Source organism: Lichenostomus cassidix, chromosome Z (genome assembly GCF_008360975.1).
Source record: "Lichenostomus cassidix isolate B80296 chromosome Z, HeHo_3.0, whole genome shotgun sequence".
Classification (NCBI taxonomy): Eukaryota; Metazoa; Chordata; class Aves; order Passeriformes; family Meliphagidae; genus Lichenostomus; species Lichenostomus cassidix.
This window is the reverse complement of record NC_139511.1, coordinates 29,358,012-29,377,779: the sequence shown is the minus strand read 5'-3', so window position 1 is coordinate 29,377,779 and position 19,768 is coordinate 29,358,012. Positions and strand designations below refer to the sequence as shown.

General features: G+C 40.6%; 1 protein-coding gene across 3 annotated transcripts in view; it reads right to left on the bottom strand.

Annotated features, from left to right (window-relative positions):
* Window positions 1-471: 471 nt before the first annotated feature.
* The window catches only part of CPLX1 (complexin 1), a 107,159-nt gene continuing 87,862 nt past the window's right edge, over window positions 472-19,768 (bottom strand). For all 3 annotated transcript variants that reach the window (XM_085043678.1, XM_085043677.1, XM_085043679.1), the window contains exon 4: window positions 472-7,873. In XM_085043678.1, the coding sequence (XP_084899804.1) occupies window positions 7,676-7,873 (198 nt within the window). In that variant the 3' untranslated portion in view covers window positions 472-7,675. The remainder of the gene's footprint in view (window positions 7,874-19,768) is intronic.

Genomic DNA, 19,768 nt, shown 5'->3' with positions numbered 1-19,768 from the left:
TAAAAACTGTCTAGATGGCCAGGACCAGAGAATGGTGGTGAATTGAGTTACATCCAGCGGGGGACCACTCACAAGTGAGGCTCCTCAGGGCTCTGTTTTGGGCCAGGTCCTCTTCATAGATCCCCTGGATGAGCATGTCTAGAGAAGGGCAATGGAGCTGGGGAAGGGTCTGGAGCACAAGTCTGATCAAGGAGCTGGGGGTCTTTAGCCTGGAGGAGACTTAGGGTCTCCTTATCACTCTCTACAGCTGCCTGAGAGGAGGCTGTAGCCAGGTAGGGGCCGATCTCTTCTCCCAGGTAGCAAGTGACAGGGTGAGAGGAAGTGGTCTCTAGTTGCCCCCAGGAAAGTCTAGACTAGACACTAGGATTTTTTTTTTCCCCAAAACAAATTGGAGAACATTGGAACAGACGGGAACAGGGAAGTAGTGGGTGGAGTCACCATTCCTGGAAGTGTTAAAAAAACATGTGGATATGGCCCTTGAGGACACAGTTTAATGGTAAACATAGTGGTGGAGCAACATTGATGGCTGGACTTGATATTCTTAAAATTCTTTTCCTTCTGTAATTCTATGATTTGCCATGCTCAGTCTTCACAAAAAAAGAGGTTTCTTTGTGGATGAGGGGTGAATATCTGATGAGCATCTGCTCTGGTCTTGATAAGATATGGAGACCTGAAAAGGTGTCTCAACTTCAATAATTTAAAAGCCAGCTGCTAGATATTGGGCTTGCATATGCAGAAAATTCACAGCTTATCAGGCTATGAAACTGATAGTCCCACATCATGCACTGGCTTCAGGTTGATGACATACATAAACAAATTTGAAGAGATTGTACACATACTTTGGCTATATTCAACATCAGTAAAGTGAAAATTGAAACAGAATATTAAGTATTAATACCTTAACTACATTTCAGTACACATTCTCCCTTTTTGAGCAGACTGGCCTTTCCTTGGGTTTGATTTTTTTGACAGTAGCTGACAAATTGGAGAGATATGTTCTATTTTGTGCAAATCTAAAAATATTTTTTTATTAAAAATTTAATAGAACTGAATATATTTTTAGTTAGACAGTTGTTGTTTGTGATGGTCTAAATCTCTCATAGCCCAGCTGAAATGTTCAGCACATAGGTTTTAGACAAGTTCTTTTCTAATCCAAAATACGCTCAGCTGCTGCAGCTTGAGCTGCCCAAATACACTGATAAATCTGACCCTCTCATACAAAAATGGGTTTTCTGTGAAAAGTGAATCTCAGATGAAAAAATTGTTTCCATCTCACAGCACTGGCAGAATTCAGCTTCTCAATACCAAAGGCTCTGGAAAGCATGGGTGTTTGACATGACATGCTCCAGCCATCTGTCTTTCTCAGACGTACTTTTACCACCTATCTCAAATTGTCTGTAAAATCACAGGTGATAGGCTATAGCAGAGTTCTCTTCAACAAGAACACTCCAATACACTTACATTCTTGATGGGGGCTTTTGGTGGGGGTTTAGTGGTGGTGGTGGGTTTTTTGGGTTTTTTTTTACTGAAAAGAGGAGGGTCGGTTACAGAAGAATTAAAAATCTCAGCTGGGATAATTTTACTGGGGATGTTTATAGTTGCCACAAACCTCCCAGGATGCCAATACACGCAACAGCATTGTGCCAGCATTGTTCAGTAGCCTTCATTCAAATTATATGTTCAAAGAGAGCTTTATGTAGACTAGATCATCCACGGCACTTCAGAAAAAACTGAAATTAAGACATTAAAATGGACTTAATCAGGACCATGGTATCTTTGCATCCAGATTTTAATTTGGAAGTTTAATATCTGCCCCAAGTATGCAGTCCCTGCCACCACTGCTGTCTGTGAAGAGTGGAAGTTTTCAGGAAGGCTAGTCATTGCATCCCAGGATCAGTGTCTGAGAAATAAATCACTAATGCATCTCCATAACTGGAGTGATTTTCCACCAGAAGCACTCACGATGGGCCTGCTGTTCTCTGGAGAGGATTTTACCTGATATTTTAAAATGGGAAAAGGTAGACTTCACCAGCCTAACCATTGGAATTAATCCTTCTACATATATATATGTTTTTAATAAGAAAGCAGAAGCTGTTTAAAAATAATAATTTACCTCCTTTGCAAAATGAAGCTGGTCAAAATCACCTGCTTTCCTTCTTCAGTATCTGGGTCTTGCCCCCAATACTTGTCTGATATGATAATTCTGGTTCCCTTAAGCTGTCTGTTTCTTGGGGAAAACAGTGAAAAATATTTTCTTGCCCAAAAGACAGACCTCACCTGGAACCTGAAGTACATGGAGAGCCTGCCCTTGAACTCACAGTCTGCAGCAGCATTAGTATGTGTTAGTTTTAGCAATGTTTGGCTCAAAGACTTGAGTTGGAGTTCTAGGATGTAAATAATATGGGTTGATCCTCTGTGACAGTCCTGTGGCTGCTTCTGTTAGTAAAAAAACCCCAACAAAATTAAATGATCATGCCATGGTCCTAAGGAAGGATAGGCAAAAAGGTATCAGGTTTACTATGAGAGGTATGCTAATATCTTTTTCTAACATGATGCAACACTTTCATGCTGAATACAATAACTAATGATTTGTGCCTGAGCAAGTAAAATGAGGCTTAGCTGTGTGAAACTTGCCATCCAAAGAGTTTTGTATATATCACAAATTCTGGATCCTGAGATACGTTTTGTCTCATTGCAAATCAGTGTTTTACATTTTTTGTCATAAGAGCCAAACATATTATCACTAAACCAAAGCTAGATGTCTGTGTTTCTTTCAAAGGAGTGTTGTTCTGCTCTTCCCAAGGAAAACTAATTTCTAGTAGCAAACGTATTTAAAATTTGATAATCACCTTTACACATCAAACCTCATCAGTGTTTTTGACAATGGAAAAATTGAGCATATTTATTCAAATAACATCCATGTTGCTCCTCAATTCTGTTACCATTCCAGTTGCATATGTGCAACTATACTTTGATTTCCAAGTGTGACCTGGTAGGAATTTGACAGGAAAGCATTGCGAACAATTTATGAAATCACTGGGGTTTTTTATTGGCTGTGATTCCATTTTAAAAGAACATCATACGATTTACCCACATCATGCAGGGAAAAATACCAGAAAAATACCAGAGAAATAACAAATTAAAATCACATTCACAATGTCTCTACTTTAAATCATCCTCAAGTACTGCATGCATGTGAAAGAAAGCTGGGGAGCATTTCTACTAGAAAATGCATGGCTAAGTTTAATTTTGCTCTGTGTGTGTGAAAGAGAAAGAGAGAAAACAGGCAATTTTTTTAATGACAGTACTGAAACATTTTACTAACTCAGTGCATGAAGAGACAGTTATCTTGGTAACATATATTCAGAACAGATACAGACAACTTTCAAATACATAAGACATTACATTTAGATCACAACAGCTAATTTCTAACAATGCTTGTTCTAGCACAAAAAGCTTGGCAAAAAGATGTATTCAGCAGCACTGGTATGGTCTTTCTTGATGAAGGAGAGGGGCTGGGAGGGATCTAAGCCAATGTATGGTACTAGAAACATAGACAGAGGAACTCCAAAGTGATTTAGCACATGATCTTGTATTTTGTTTAATTCATTTTAAACACAAGAGTAGCATTGATAATTAATATTGCGGTCTGATTTCATATGGCTTTCTCTACATATAAAGGTGAGTTCACAAGGTCAATGGCAAACTAAATCATTTACCCTCCAAATGTGAAGGCCCTTTGACTATTTTTTACTAACCAGTAAGGTCTTGGAGCTGTGAGGGAAAATGACTGCAGTGTCTAGCCAACAACCCTTCTGTGTAAATAAAAACCAGTTATAAAACTAAAATACCTCATTTACCTGAGATTGAACAGACCAGTGATGCAAATAAAACAATGTCATGAAAGACAAAAAGATATTCAGAATCCAAACAATGAACCATGCTTCTCTTTGGTCTCTTGTTTAAGTGCTTCATCACCTGCTTGAGTGCCAAGGGGAAAAGTGAGACAATACTTCTAACTTCCATACATGAGCCAAAGGTGTCTGTGTCCCTTGTTACCAGTTCTGAGTGGGAAGGGAAATAGATGGGCAGAAGAGAAGGAAGAGTGCCTTGCTCTCAGGTCTGTTCAGCATGGCTTAGGCACTTTGGGACAGTGGAATGACTTCAGGAGAGGTCCATTACTCATGCAATGTGCCAAAAGTTACGTGAGACAAAACCAAGCAAAACCTATCCCGTTCCTGTGGTAGATCTTCTGTCATGTTTCTTATGGCAAGAAAAGGAAAATGGGAACTACCAGCTCACACCTGGATGAACTCTCTGCTGAAAATGAGGAAAGATTGCTGAAGGTGTGACAAGCTGAAAGTGTGACGAGAAGTGATGAAATGCCTGAGCTGGGAAGCTCCCCCAATGAAAACGGTTCAGTAAACACTATTTAATAAACCACTTTCCCTAATACTTTGTAAGCCTGGGATAAGGCCTACCAGACTCAGCATGCAGATCCTGTGGCCCTCTTCAGGGGCTCAATCCAGATGTTTACACAGCTCAAGAGCTCAGCTCACAAGGGCAGTATTTTTAATGATCTGAGCCCAGAGATAGCAGTAGTTGCTTAAGAAATTTGAGCACATGCTACAGAAGACCCTGACTTAGACCAGTCATTCAATGCCACAGCTTCTGAGGCACAGTTATCTAAACTAGTACCAAACAGTATTCCTTTCTCTCTCTTCTCCCTTTCTTCACCAATTTCCTCACCTTCCACAAATGTATGCACAAGCATGCACATCAAGCTGACGGAGGGACACTGAAAACAATCAGCACTAACATTCTGCAAAGAGGATGCTAGGCAGAAAATTCTGATCTTACGTCAGGAACAGTATTTGGCTGGATGAGGGAGTCAGTGATGGGGGCTGGAAAAGGCCAGCAAGCACATGGTAGAGAAAAGCCAAAATAAAGTGGAATGACCTCATTCTCTCATTTGTTTGCAGAGTTCTCCAGCACAAGGCCAGGGGGATATATGAATGGACATGTTCATTTTAGCACAGGCACATTTCTGCTGGTTCTACTTATGTGTTAGAGGATGTGGGCTACAGAGATTAATTAGAGCATTTCAAAAGTACTGACGTTTATATGCCAGTGATCTAGGTTAGGAGATTTGGTTACAAATGAGTGGCTGAAGCAAAGATCCAGCCTTTGCCTTTTAGCTTTCAGGGATGTTGGATGCTCTCTGGCAGAGCATCAAAACAAGCTGCTGCCTTTGTGACAGGAAGAGAGTTTTCAATTCTTTGAGGTTTACTTAAACAGGCTCAAATTAATAGTTGCTGGTTTAGCATGGGGTGAATAGGACATGCTTCCTAGAAAATCGTAAATTGTTCAACACTACCATGCTAGTAGTAGAACCCAAGATAGAGGGTTCTGGGTCATTAAAAGTCTCAGGAGGGAGACACTCATTTTTCTTTAAATGAAAGTTAGGGGTTAAAAGGTCCCACTAACATTGTCCAAGCAAGTAAAACCTGCCTTCGCTTTCCTCTGGGTAGCCCTTGGCAGCTTGTACTTGAACAAACGAGTCTTGTTCACATATCCAGCCTGAAACAAGTAGCATCTTTATCAACTTGCTCTGACTTGTAGACCTGTCAAACATCTTTAGCCTCCACCTTGGATTCAGCAGAACCTTATGTTTGAAATTTGAGAAGTGAGGACTAGAACACCTGAATAAAAATTGTGTGAGGAGGGCATAATATATTTAATCTCTTCCAAATATTTTTTTTGCCTATTATGACAGATGCTACTGGAAGGTACAACAGTACAGAACTCTCATGCTCAATTCCTTAACCATGGTACACATTTCTTCTGCTTAGCTGGAAAGATGATAAATGTATTTTAAAATTTCTTACTCAGGAAGTTACTGAGATATTTGCCTGAACTCAGTTCCACTGAACTAGTGCATCAGAGAAGGTCCACTGAAGTAAAATGCTTAATTTAGGTACATAATGAGGTGTCTGAGTTTATCCCCCTTTTTGTTGCCAGCAGAAGGAGGTGTATTTGCTTTCAAATCTTGTCCATGTCCTTAGGAAATTTTGTTGTTACCAGGACAGGGACAAGCAATGCTAGTTCTGCCAGACAAACCCTGATTCTTCTGACAAATCACAAAACTGAGATGGCATGATGCTCTCACAACATCGACTACAGAGACTTAGCCAGATGCAAAGTTTCAGGATTAGCTCTTCAGATGACAAGCCAGATACCTGATCATGAGGATCTGTGTTCAGAATAGGTCTGTCTACGTATGGAATCTATATATATATTAGCAAGTCAACATCTCCCATAGAATTTGGATTTTCTTATGCAATTATGTGATTTCTACAGTGTTTTATTGAGAAGACCACTGTGCCAGTGTCTGCAAAAGGCAACAAAGATACTGGTGAGAAAAAAAAGGTTATCCCACTCTGCTAGCATCAAGGGATACCACACACTGCTGTAATATAAATTATCTCCTGCACAGCACTAGAGAAGCATCCTCTCTTCATGCCTTTATAGTAGATAGAGACTGAAACCTACATTTTACAGGTGTAGAATCTCAGTGGGGCAGAGAGTAAGTGACCTCACCCGGACAATGCAGTAATTTAGCACGACAAACATAATGGATATTTATGGATCTGCCATGACTAACATTCAGGCCACCACACACTCCCACACCCTGCAGGAAGGGGTGGGCAGGACACAGCCACGACAATATGCTGGAACCCAAACGTCCAACCCACAAGCACTGCTGGGAATGGGAGTGTTGAACATGGCAGAAGGAGGAAGATTAGTTAAACAGAGCAGCAAATACAGTTGGTCATTGGCTTCAGAGGGGTTGGGGAGGTCCTCTATGAGAGCACTATGCACTCTTCTACACTTTCAGCTCTCTGTATGGCAAGTGCCTGGCCAGTTTGCTCATTCAAGGTAAATGTATGGCTAATTCCCAAAGTAACATGACTCTTGCTTAGATTCTGAGGCATTTAACTTCTACAGCATCTGAGGGCAGATGACTCACTTCTTCCACAGTTCTGAGCGATGTCAGCTGTGTAAGTCATGCATGATTTACTTTCAAAACGATCTTTTATTTATGTCATGGATGGAATTAAAACAGAAAAGCTCTGCTTCCATGGGAGAACTGAGAGATCCCTTCCAAGAGCAGATGTGCCCAAAAAAAAATGGCTAGTGTGACCCAATCAATAGGAATATTATAATAATGATTAATTATTATTAATAATAAAAATAAGAGAATTTTAAAAAATTAAAGAGGCCACTGTTCATACTTAGTGAACACTCCTTCTTGCATTGTATGGAAATGAGATTGTTCCTTTTCTATGCTTTATGTGCAGTTGCCTTATTTAACATACATAGTACTATGGCTTATAATAAAAGTTGTGTAGTCTGCAGCTTTTTAATCTTTACATCCATTCAGAGGCATCTACTGGATGTGACTATGTACAAAAAGAAAGGAATGGATGAGTCTTGGGGTAGAGGAAAGGGAAAGAGGCAGTCAGAAGGGCATGGGAAGCAAAGGGACTCCTAGTGAGCAGTAGGGGCATAGGTGGGGAGGACTGCATGATGAATGGCAAGATTGTAAATCCCCATTGGGCAAAAGAGAAATCCTTTGCAGTACTGTTTATGCCCATCTAACAGTCTGCAGCTTTTACTTCTTGAACATGTCCTGCAGGGGCCCTGGTAAGTATTTGATGACTGTGTCTAGGATGCTCTCTTCTTCTTCCTCCTCCTCATCCCCACAGCCAGGAGGGATTGCTTTCTTTGGGCGTGTCAGACTCCCTTCAGCATTAGCTTCCAGTGCAGCCTGGGCCTCTGCTTCCTTTTCTTCCTTCTTCTTTATCCCATACTGCAGGGGAGAGAGAACACATTGTTTGAATGATAATATGAGAGACAACACATCTGCTGGGCTGCATGGCTGATGAAGCCAGCCATTGCATATGGTGCGTCATATTCTGCAGTAAGAACACCACATATTCTCATTTTGCACTTTTAAAAGGACTCCAAAAATACCCATCATAACAACCCTCCCCTGATGGTTGTTGTGAAGGCTGTTCCTCCTCCCAGTGGATGGACAGCCTTCACAAGACAAGATGCTAAAATGCTCAGCCCACTCAGAAATAAGCACAGGGGAGAAACTGGGACTATGCAGCCATGGGTCTAGAAAAGAGAATATAATCTCTGTGTCAGTAAAGTATAATGGTGACATTCTACTGGTGTTGATCCTCCTCTTTTTTGTTAACAAGACTGATGTTCAAGTCCATCATCCCCAATGATATTGAAATTCCACCTGCAATATTTTATAGTTAAGGCTTATAGATGTGGCAAAACTTCAGGGGAAAAATAGTTATCAACAAAAGAAAGCAAACAGGTCAGGACTGACAGGACAGCAGTGAAGACAACTGTTTTAGACATTCTCATGTGGAATGTATCCTATACCACTTCATCCATGTTCTTTTTGTATAAGTGGGACAGAAAAACCCCTGTGAAAATAAACCTTCTTGAGAGAAACAGCTGACTCACACTATTTGAAGGGAAACACTCTTAAGCATGTGAGTAGAATGGGTATTTGAAATTTGGTACTTCCACTAAGAATTAGAGGCATGCTACTAAAACATTAAATGAGTAAGGAGAATCTCATTTTATGATTGTATATTCAAGAGGCTGGATTTAATAGAGGACTAAACATATGCATATACTGCTGTTTCTGTAAGTGTTTGCATGGTTTCAGAGATTGTTGTGTTGATGCACAACAAAATTAAAAAATCAATTCAATCTGTCACATGCAAATCTTGAGCAACACTTATACCTCCAAGCTACCCTCTGCATTATCAAATCATAGAATGTTTTGGGCTGGAAGGTACATTTAAAGGCCATCTAGTCCAAGTGATGAGCAGAAACATTTTCAACTAGGTCAGATTGCTCAGGGACTTTCTCTGTTTATTTAGACCAATTCAAATTTCCCAGAATATTTCCACTTTTTCTGATGATAAATGGAGGTTAAACTTTCTTGGTAATGTGACCATGATGCAAACTCGGGAAGTGTTCCATTTCTCAGTGCCCAACTGTGCTTTAAAGAGGCCAGCTGTACATTTCCAGGATACTTGTGGTCCCCAGGCTCACAGCTCCCTGTCTGGCAGCAATATTCTGTTTATCCTTTTCAACTTTTTGAAAAGACAACTCCTCTGCCACCAGTCACCTCACAAGCACCTGTACAATTGCTTGCAATTCATTTTGCATGAATACACTTGAAAAGAATGTTGAAAAGAAAATTAAATATGATTTCAAAAACATCAAACACTTATGTTGGTGCCATGTACTCAGTATTTTCAAGCATCAATAAAACCGTTCTGCTGAATAGACATGAATTAGATGCTATTTTCATTATTTTTTCTTTTCTTTTTTCCTGCTAAGTTTAATACAAATTGTTAACCCACAAAACCTAAAGTGCACTGCTGCTTTCATGACTTTCTGATTTCAGAGGGCTGTTGAGTTTGATTTTTCCTCCAAAACATTTCTGAGCAAAGGCATTATTTTTTATTCCTTTCTTCATCATCATTAATATTTAGGATGACAGCCTGCAAAGTTGGAAGCAGTAGCTTCAAAACACTCTAGTTCTCTAAATCAATTCTTTCAAGCAAAAATATTCATTAAGGACATTTGTCTTACAAGTTTTATATCTACTGGGTGGTGGTCACACCTGATTTCATGGTAAAGATATTAAAGAAAAATGATGTCTCCATTCACATGTGAGACAAATAATTTGATCAACTTGATCACAAAGGAAATTCAACATAGGACCAGCTACCAGGCAGGGAGAATGACAAGCAATGCTAAACTGTGGTCAATCTGTACAGCTGCATTACCCTGATTTTCCCTCTCAAGCCACGGAGAGATGTCTCCAAGTGATTCCCAGTACAATTTATATGCAAATTGTGCCTTCCTTTGGCAGCTAGAGACAACAGTTGTGGGGACAACACAAATCATGGTAACACAGAGGTAACCCTGCATGCTTTCAAATACTCCATCTCAAAACAAGTATCAGCTCAAGATATGTGGATCCTCTGGCTCATGAACTTGCTGAGCAAACATCCAGGCCACAGGAAAAAGTGGAACAAAACTAATAAGTTATGAGAATTCAGTACCATCATTTAGATTTGGTGGTATTTTGTAATGCTTTGCATTAATAGAAGTGTAAGTTGTGAAGTTTCATAGGTGAATAAAATGGCATACTTTCGGTTTGGAATTGTTTCAGAGGAAATAAAATTATAGAAAGGAAAGTGTTAATATAAGCAAGATTTTAAAATAGTGTCTTCACATTTAAAATAGTGTCTTTCACTATAGTGATTATAGTGACCCTATAGTTTAATAATGACACTATTTAAAATGGTGTCTTTCATCCAAATGAAATAATTTGGATGAAGTAAACAAATAATTTAAAAAATATAACTAAAAATAATTTTTCTAGTGCCCTGACTTTCCTGGGGATAGGAAATATTGCATTATTTCAAAAAAAGTTGAAGAATGAGAATAGTTCCCTTTTTATTTAAGTTTCAACCCCACAAAATTTAATACCAGAAGCTGTATCATTACCTGCTTGGCCTTCAGTCACATACTCCTGTCTTCTACTATATGCAGAATTATGGACCTAACCCAGAAAGGTACTGAAACATTTTCAGTATGTGTACCAGCTTGCCACTCCTAGAGTTATTACTGAGCAGCCACATGAGGATTGTTGCCACTGGATCATGTTAGAGAAATACCATCAGGCTGGAGTCCTCAGCCATCAAGTGGGAAGAGTAGGGAAAAAATACTCTTGCCCTTGGCTTAAACCACACTCACAGAGTGCATGTCAGGAAAAGGCCAGACTAACATACCACATCAACTTCCTCCCCATCTCTTTTCTTCCCTTTTCCTCCAGTTTTTCACAGCTCAAAGTAGGTTCATGAACTATTATGGAAATTTGATCAAACTCTAATGACATTAAGAGCTTCAGGGAGTGGAGGACTGTTGAGTTCATATTTTAGGATGTGCATCCTAAAATATGAACCTACCATAAATCTAGTTAAAATTTCCTAAGACAAGCCAGCTGTTTCTTGTAAAAAATAACGTATTTATCTAGCAAATATCTAGGTCACCGAATGAATAAACAGTAATATCATCGTTAAGACTCTTGCAGAAGCAACTGCGTATCTTTAGGTCAGGTGTGGAACTGACTGCAGGAAGACAGCTGCAATCAACGTGTAAGTGAGTGGTTTTCCTTGGACCAGATTTGGAACTGCCTACTCAGAAACAAGTGCTTTATCTGAAGAAGCTCAAGAAATAAGAGTTTTGTGGTGGTTACAAACACAACTCAAAGACTGTCCAGAGAACTCAGGGAACAACTCTTCCTCCCCAGGTGCTCTGAGAGCCTGAAACTGGTTTCAGTCCAAATATTACTGCAATATAAAATAATACTGCATATCAGATAACACGAGCTTTAGTTTCTGGGAAAAGGTTGACATATGAATCATGCTGGTTACTTCTGTCTTGAGCGAATTTTACGTCTCAGGGGTTTTGCATAGCTGCAGGTGGTACTGAAACAGTATCTGAAGAGCTGTGGCAGATATAGCCAATTGGAATTACTATTTTATTTACTAGCTAAAGTTTGAAAAGCTATTGAGAGATTTAAATGCCTTTTTCTTATCTTGCTTCATATACAAGTTATAGGAGCCTATTCTAACAGTTCTATTAAATTTCATTTACATTCTAATCATCAATTAAAAAAATTTTTTTTAAAAGTTTCCTCCTGATTTGAAAGCATATAGTTAGAAAAGACACTGAGAGCACAACATGCACGCCATTTTATCTCAAGAGTTAACTTTACTTGAACAAGTCTTTCTTAGAGACCTCAAGTACTGAAAACCTCTCATCTGTTCTGTTACCACTCTTGTAGTAGTAACAGAATTGTTAACTACCCTATGCAATTAAAATATTTCTCCTCATGTCTAACCTGATTCTTTATGAAATGCCTTCCAAAAAAATCTGGAAAACTGAAAATACGCAGCTACTACAAAAATATTTATCTTTCATCTGTTCTTTTGGGCTTTATTTATCCATTGTGCAAAGTTCTTTTTCTCTCTTCCATTACCAAAGAGAATATAAGCCCATTTTACATCTCTTCATCATTAATGCAAGGAATTTTCTTCTGGGAATATATCTAGGGCTGAAACAAATTGAGAGCAATAGGTAGAGTTTAGCCCCAACCTTTAGTTCCACAACTGTGAGAATTTAGAGTACAGAAAAAGACTCCCCTTTTATTTGATTTATACAAACTTGAATTGTTTCTACGTGATTTCTTTGGTCTCACTGGGAGTGAACAGTCTGTCAAACACAACTTTGGCTTTAAGTTTCAAGTGCAGATGAGGCAGTTTTGAGACAGAGGCTTAGGAAAGTATTTACCATTGCGACAGACTGTGGTCTGGTTTTGGTTTTTTTTACTAATGTTACAATATTGGTTACAGATCTTCCTGCAGTAAGAGTGCTGCTGTGTCTTTGTATGGCAAGGGAAAGAGCATATTTTTTCCCCCTACATCTACTCCCCCAAACACCTGAGCTGGGGACATGGCAGAATGAGAGAAGTGTTTTCTACAGTGGTGAGGGTGGTAAAATCCAGAGCCCTGAGTATACTGTTCTCATCACTCTTTAAAGCACAGAGTCTACTTTGATGTAGGTCCAGCCCAACAATGTGCCCTGGATTTTCTTTCACCTCTAATCTGCTAATTTCATTTTGTGTTAAATTTGGCTCTTTTTGCTTCTTTGTTTTTGTTGATCTACTTGTCTTGCCAATCACTTCATTTATCCCAAGCTTGATAGAGAGGATTAGTCCCCCGAAAACCTGTGAGGAAACCTTTTAACACATAGGAAAGGAGGACACCCTCTTTGTCTCTCAATTTACCCATTTAAGTGCAAGGTCTGCCATGTACTGTTAAGAGTTACATAGACTGTTTCAGGCACCTCAGACACACTGACCCTAGATAATCTCTGTGCTTTGTGAGGAGTAATGAACAAAGAATGACAACCATGCAAATATCAATCTGTGGCAAGGATGAAAGGTGTGAGAGAGAACCTGGGTGTCTCAGTCCATGCCACACCACTGGGGTGTTTGGGGGGTGTTTGGGGGGGGTCTGTGTGGAGTGAGTGTAGGTATAGGCATTTTCTTGTCTTCACACACTGCTGCATAGCTCTGCTGACCCTGTCAATGTGTTAGTGGAAGGGGGCTGATTAATAATGGAAAAGAACAAGGCAAAGTCTGGACTCTGCAGTCCTAAATTACATTGTTCAATAGCGTGTGAGCCAAACAGGAGCACAGCTCAGGAGAGAGGTAGCAGACAGAAGGAAAGGAAGACAAATAAACTTCAGGTAGAGAACACTTGAGATGCAAAGACAGGGCCTCATCTCTCCTGGAAAAGACGTTCCCAACCATCTCCTTGGGGGCTGTCAGAGTTTTTCAGCCAGCAGTGGTTATTAGTAAACCTGGCTCATGTCCTTTGAATCCTTTCCCTCATCCAAGATTCCACCTCCCCATAAGTTCCCTGTGGCCACACATGCCTTGCTACTCTGCGCTAGCTCAGGCTTTCAGCTCTGTCAAAATCACAGCAATTTTTCATGCATGATCTGTCTTGTTTCAGGTCTTCCTGTATGCTCTTCAGTCTTATCCCCCTGTTTCTCTCAGGCGGCTCCCACAGTAAACACAGAGGCCTACAGTTTTCATCTTGCACCACATAAATCCACAGATGTGGATTTCAAAGGATTCACATGATCTCCATCTGCCTCCCAGCTGCATCTTCTGATGACACTGGTTGAATCTAGCCGCCATTTCCTTATCCCCCATGGTAACATTACTGCCTGAGAACCACACCCCTGGTTTTCATTCCAGTTAGCTGCAGGGCTGCAAAACAATCCTGGGAACATATGGGAATACCCAGAGCCCCAGGTATCCAAGGGTAGTGCTACTCTAAACAATAGATATGAAATTTGCTTTTCAGCTGCTCCACTACAGATGGAGTGCAAAATAAAGCACTGCTCTCTGGAGGAGATCAGATCTGTACTTGTTTCTTTACTTTCATTGAAAACTACATCACATGTGTCCACTGTTTACTGTTTAAGTGACAAACTGCATCAGGTTCCTGAGTGCAGAAGCCACCTTTGAATTTTCTGCAAACTCAGATCAAGGGGAATCTTTTCATTGCTTTCAGTGGAGGGAGGACCACACAAACCTAGTTAAAAGAAAGAGATCACAAGATTCTAGAACGGCTTGGGCTGGAAGGGACATTAAAAATCATCTCCAAATCATTCCAAACCCCCTATAGGCAGGGACACCTTCCAGCAGACCAGTTTGCTTAGAGTCCCATCCAGCCTGTCTCCATTGGAGAGGTGCTCCAGCCCTCTGATCATCTTTGCGACCCTCCCCTAGACTTGCTCCAACAAGGTCCATGTCCTTCTTATGTTGAGGATGCCAGAGCCGGACACAGTGCACCAGATATGCCTCATGAAAGCACATTAGAAGAGTAGAATCATTTCATTAGATGTGCTGGCCAAGTTTCTTTTGATGCAGCCCAGGATAGAGTGACTGTCTGGACGGCAAGTGCACATTGCCAAGCCATGTCATCTGCCCTCAGGTCCTTCTTCTCAGGGCTGCTCTCAATCCATTCTCTGCCCAGCCTGTATTCGTGCTTGGGATTGTCACAACCCAGGTGCAGGACTTGCACTTGGCCTTGTTGAACTTCATGGGGTTTGCACAGTCCCACCTCTCCAGCCTGTCCAGGTCCATCCAGGTCCCTCTGGATGGCATCCCTTCCCTCCAGGTTGTTGACTGCCCCACACAGCTTGGTGTCAGTGGCAAACTTGCTGAGGGTGCCTTCAATCCCACTGTCCGTGTCCATGTCACTGACAAAGATGCTGAACAGTGCCATTTAAACACTGAACCCTGAGGACACCACTCATCACTGGTGTCCACTTGGACATTGAGCCTTTAACCGCATGTGGAACCCTACAAGCAAATGGGGCTGATGTGTGTCTCAAACACTGATAGCCCAAGAGCTGTGAAGCCAGCCATGGATTGTTGGTGACAACAGCCAAGACCTGTTGGTAATAACAAGTCATGGGAAAGAACTAGATTTGGCTGGAGACAGGGACCATGCAGAGGTAAGGGCAGAAACTTTCCAGGACAAATCCTTGTTGTAGCTCCTGGAGATAAGTCCAACACAGCACAACACATGCACAGGAATGAGTTTAAGAAGTGGGCATGGACTGTAAAGCGGGATCAAGACCACCCAAGACCCCTGACACTAGAACCAGTCCCAGGTGATTCCTTCCTTCCTTCCTTCCTTCCTTCCTTCCTTCCTTCCTTCCTTCCTTCCTTCCTTCCTTCCTTCCTTCCTTCCTTCCTTCCTTCCTTCCTTCCTTCCTTCCTTCCTTCCTTCCTTCCTTCCTTCCTTCCTTCCTTCCTTCCTTCCTTCCTTCCTTCCTTCCTTCCTTCCTTCCTTCCTCCCTTCCTTCCTCATGCTTCCTTCCACACCCTTCCTTTACTCTTTCTCTCACTTGCTCTCTGATTCATCTCTTTCCTTCTCTTTTCTTTTTCGTCTTAACCCATAACCCAAAATCCACTGCAATGTGCTTGTATAGTAGGTTAGGGACTTACTAATACCAATTTCCATGCCAAGAGAATAATTTACTAGTAAAGCTTTGTGAGCTTGTGTGGACCCTCTGACTTTTATTTTTTCTTTCGACCACAAGCATTTTTGAATCTTGCCTGCTCCCTTCCCTGTAAGGATAGGATGTCACACCGCAGATCTTTTTGTCTATCCAACCAATTCCTTAACTATCAGGCATGAAATCCATGTCTCTCCAGCTTAGAGGATCTTCTCCATGATCTCACAGGGCAGCATTTTTTGGATTCATTGCTCCTGAGCTTGGAGGAGGTGATTCTTGTATATTAAATGGCTTTTTGGAGCTCCTATTTGTTCCAGGACTTTATCCCATGGTATTCTACCAGGCAGATCTCTGAGGAGCCTTAAGTCTGCTCTCCTTATATCCGGTTACAGAAGCCATCCACCACACCTCTGTGATGGCAGTAAGATCATAGCCCTGCAGGCATGCACACGTGTCTAACTCTTGTTTTGTCCCCATGCTGTGTGTGTTTACATAGAGGCAGATGGGAAACACTTTTGGCTTGATCTACTCTGCATGCTGACTCTGCTGAAGCAAACTGGCCATTCTGCTCACTGCTCAAGTCCCTGGACTGTGCTAGGTTGTCCCAGTCAAATGCTTTTTTTCCTCATTACTACAAACAGATGGTGTGAACTACAATTTGTGAACAAATTTACTACTCTTTGGAAACCAAGACTCTAAGAAAGAACATAGGTACCACATACTATTAATTTTGCAGAATACTCGGCAGAAAACATGTTTTCATTTTCTCTGTGTTTGCAAATATGTTAATTTTCTTAATTTTGTGTATGCAGCATTCATATTAAAACAATGCCTTTCCACAATATGGTCAGCCTCAGTGAGAGGGAATAAGGTTTTGAAAGCTTCAGGAATGGAGATAATTCAATTACTGTTGACTAGCAAAGTCTTCCATCTTGTAATCAGAGAAGAAATATCCAGAGAAAGCACAGACTATCTGACTCATGAAGAAGAGCACAGGATCAGAGGCTCCAAAATACTGATTTTAGGCACCTGGAGGGTAGACTGAAATCAGCACGCTGACTCATGACCACGGGGCCCAAGATAAGTACAGTACATGCTGTACTGCAGAGCCTGTTGAGTGCTTTGGAAAATCTCCCCCAGAATCCAGCTTGCAGCTTCAGTTAAAAAAATCTAGGTCAATTCTATTCTTCGAAGCCGCTAAACAGGGTAAGAAGAAAGAAAAGTTACATATTGCAGAGTTAACAACTGCAGTTTGATTGCTCATAGCTTTGCTCCGTGATCACCACGACGGGGTCAAGCTGTAGAAGGTTCCTATGAGAAGAGAGGCATTCTCCAGTGATGCAGAACAGGCATGCTCCTAGCCAAAGCAGGCTATGATTTCTTGTGTTTCCAAAGTCTGCATTTAGTTTTCTACACAAAAAAGTTCCCAGTAGCCAGTGGCAGGGTTTTGGAAATGCATAAATGCAGTTGCTTGTATGAGTTTAGAAGAACTGATGTTATAGCTATATATGTCACAGCATCAATAAATTCATAAGATACATCTTTCTTTATGTGTGCACTGTGTAAGATCAGAACATGGAGTATAAGCTGCTCATCCTTTTTCCTGCCTCATGCATTCAATTCCTTTGCCAAATGAAAGCCTTTCTTTTAGTACGAGGCTGGTAAAATTATTTCCCCAGGATACTGCGGCAATTTAGATTAGACACAACTATTTCTTTTCTACAGCCTGTGTTTACCACATCTGACAGCACTTTTTTGTTGGGTTTTTTGTTTGGTTTAGGCTTTTTGGGTTTTTTTGTTGTTTTGAGTTTGGTTGTTTTGGGGTTTTTTTTCATTATTAAATTTTATTTTGAAAGCTCTAGTCCAGTCAGTGTGTTTTTACGAGAACCTAATACAAGTGCTCCAGAGGGTAGCGAGTGGTTCACCGCAGGATGAGGAGTAATATTTTTTCTTGGAGTGGAAAGCATGATGAAGATACAGATAACTGCCAAAAGAAATACAATTTGTCCTCTCCAGGGCAATAGGGAGCTCACTGTTTGCTCATGAGGCTTAGCAATTTATTATTATCCTGCCTTGCTAGATTTTTTCTAGGTGGGGTTCAGCATTTCATCGCCTTATTGATCATAAGTGCTTTGGCAGATTGGAGCTTGAAGCCAGCTGAAAATTCAAGAGGTTGAACCCTAAATGGCTGATTCATTTAAAATTCAGCTTTCAGTAGGCATATGTGAGCTCTCTGCACCTCATCTCTGCAAATCTCTGGGAAGCCATGAAAGGCAGATTTAAAAAAAAAAAAAAAGTTTCTGACTGCCAGTTTCGTTTCTAGCATATTGCTAGAACATTTCTCTATGCACATATCAGCTCTAGCTAATATGAAATTTTAGGTACTCCTTGGTATTTTGTAGTACACTAAAAAGTGCTCATGAACATGTAGGACTGTGCTATCAGCAAAGTGATAGGTAACAGAGCTCATCACAGCAGAGCAAGGAGGAACTTAGAAAGGATTCTGGTAGTACCCTCACACGTGATTGAAAGTATGCTCCAGGTGAATTTGTGGTCCCTAGTGTAGTCTGGCACTGCGAGGAACAGTTGCATTTCACTGTAGTCATCTATTACACAGTAGAATTGAGGGAAATTAAAAAGATGAATTTCTATCTAAACAGATTCAACAGATCATAAACATAGCTTGTTACACAAGAAAAGAAAAATAGAATAGAGCAAACTAACAGGCCCAGATAAAAAAGTAGCTACTATTACTTTTATGTAATGCTAAGAATTCTGGGGACTAACCTGGGAGGAAAAGAGTCCCCTAGAACAACAATTAGGTATGTATCTGAAATTTTTCTCAGCTTTCTGTGTGACCATGTGGGAGACAATTCTTTTCTTCTTGGTGAACAGAGAATTTAAATAAGATTTACCCTTCTAAGGGGCCTGCAGTGAGTCTGCTCTGAAATACAGTCATTGCTTACAGCTATGCCACACTGACACAGCAAAAGTTGCTTCTGTGCCATGTTCATATGGTACACTGTCCTCAGTAACTCCCCCCTGGATCGATACGATGAATTTGACAGGACAATAAACTGCCTCAAACTTTTCAGTAAGAAAAGGTTTTTTACAGTAACCTGCATAAAAATTGTAAATGCTAATTCTGTTGACAGCACAAGATAATGTAATTCAGCAATAGTAAGAGATCAGGACAGATTAGTTAGGTGATTATCTCTAGTCTTTGCTTTGAGACTATTTAATTGTTGTCATTAATTCCTTGGGGATTCTTCTGCAAGGAAAAAATCCTGCCATTACAGCTAGGATCTAATTAGCACACCCACCCTGCCAGTACTTCTGCGGAGACTAAGGCATTGTTGCAAACTCTGAGCCAAGACTCAGTAAACTCGAAGGTAGTTAATCAATTAGTTTCCAACGTTTGATATATTCTTCCCTCTGAAGTACAAAAAGTATTTCTCAATCCCATTAACTGGCAACAGAGGTGAGAACTCTGACATCAAAATGCTTTAAAAATAGGAAGAAAACTTTTTACATCCAAAAAGAGCAAGCAGGAAATTATGAGTGTTTATTCATATGCTGTAACTCTTCACAGGGACATGAAAAAATGAAGTGCAAGTCACTTCTTTTTCTCTAGCCCTTTTTGAACTAGCACAGCAGCCTCCTTCTTATGTAACTCTAGGCAGTTTTCTTGCTTCCTAAGAGACTAGGGAAGGCATGTTTGTAGTGAAAGTTGGTAAGGGAAACTATCTGGTTCATTTTAACAATGCAACCAAGTGTTGAAGTGAGAGACCCACTCAGTTTGTATAGTGTTGCAAGGCTGGGTTGCTACGACAAACCAGAACAGTTTTCACCTCTAACAGCCATGGCATAAAAAAAATCTCAGACCATTGCAACAGCAAGCAACCAGCATGGGCTAATAGCTCAAAACGCACTCTAGAGATGAGCTACATGTTTCTCTTTTCCTTTCTGTGGAATCCGCTGGCAACCTTTGCTCATCCTTTCCCTTGGCTGGCCATGGTCAGAAAACAAATGTTTTGTATGGTCAGGGATA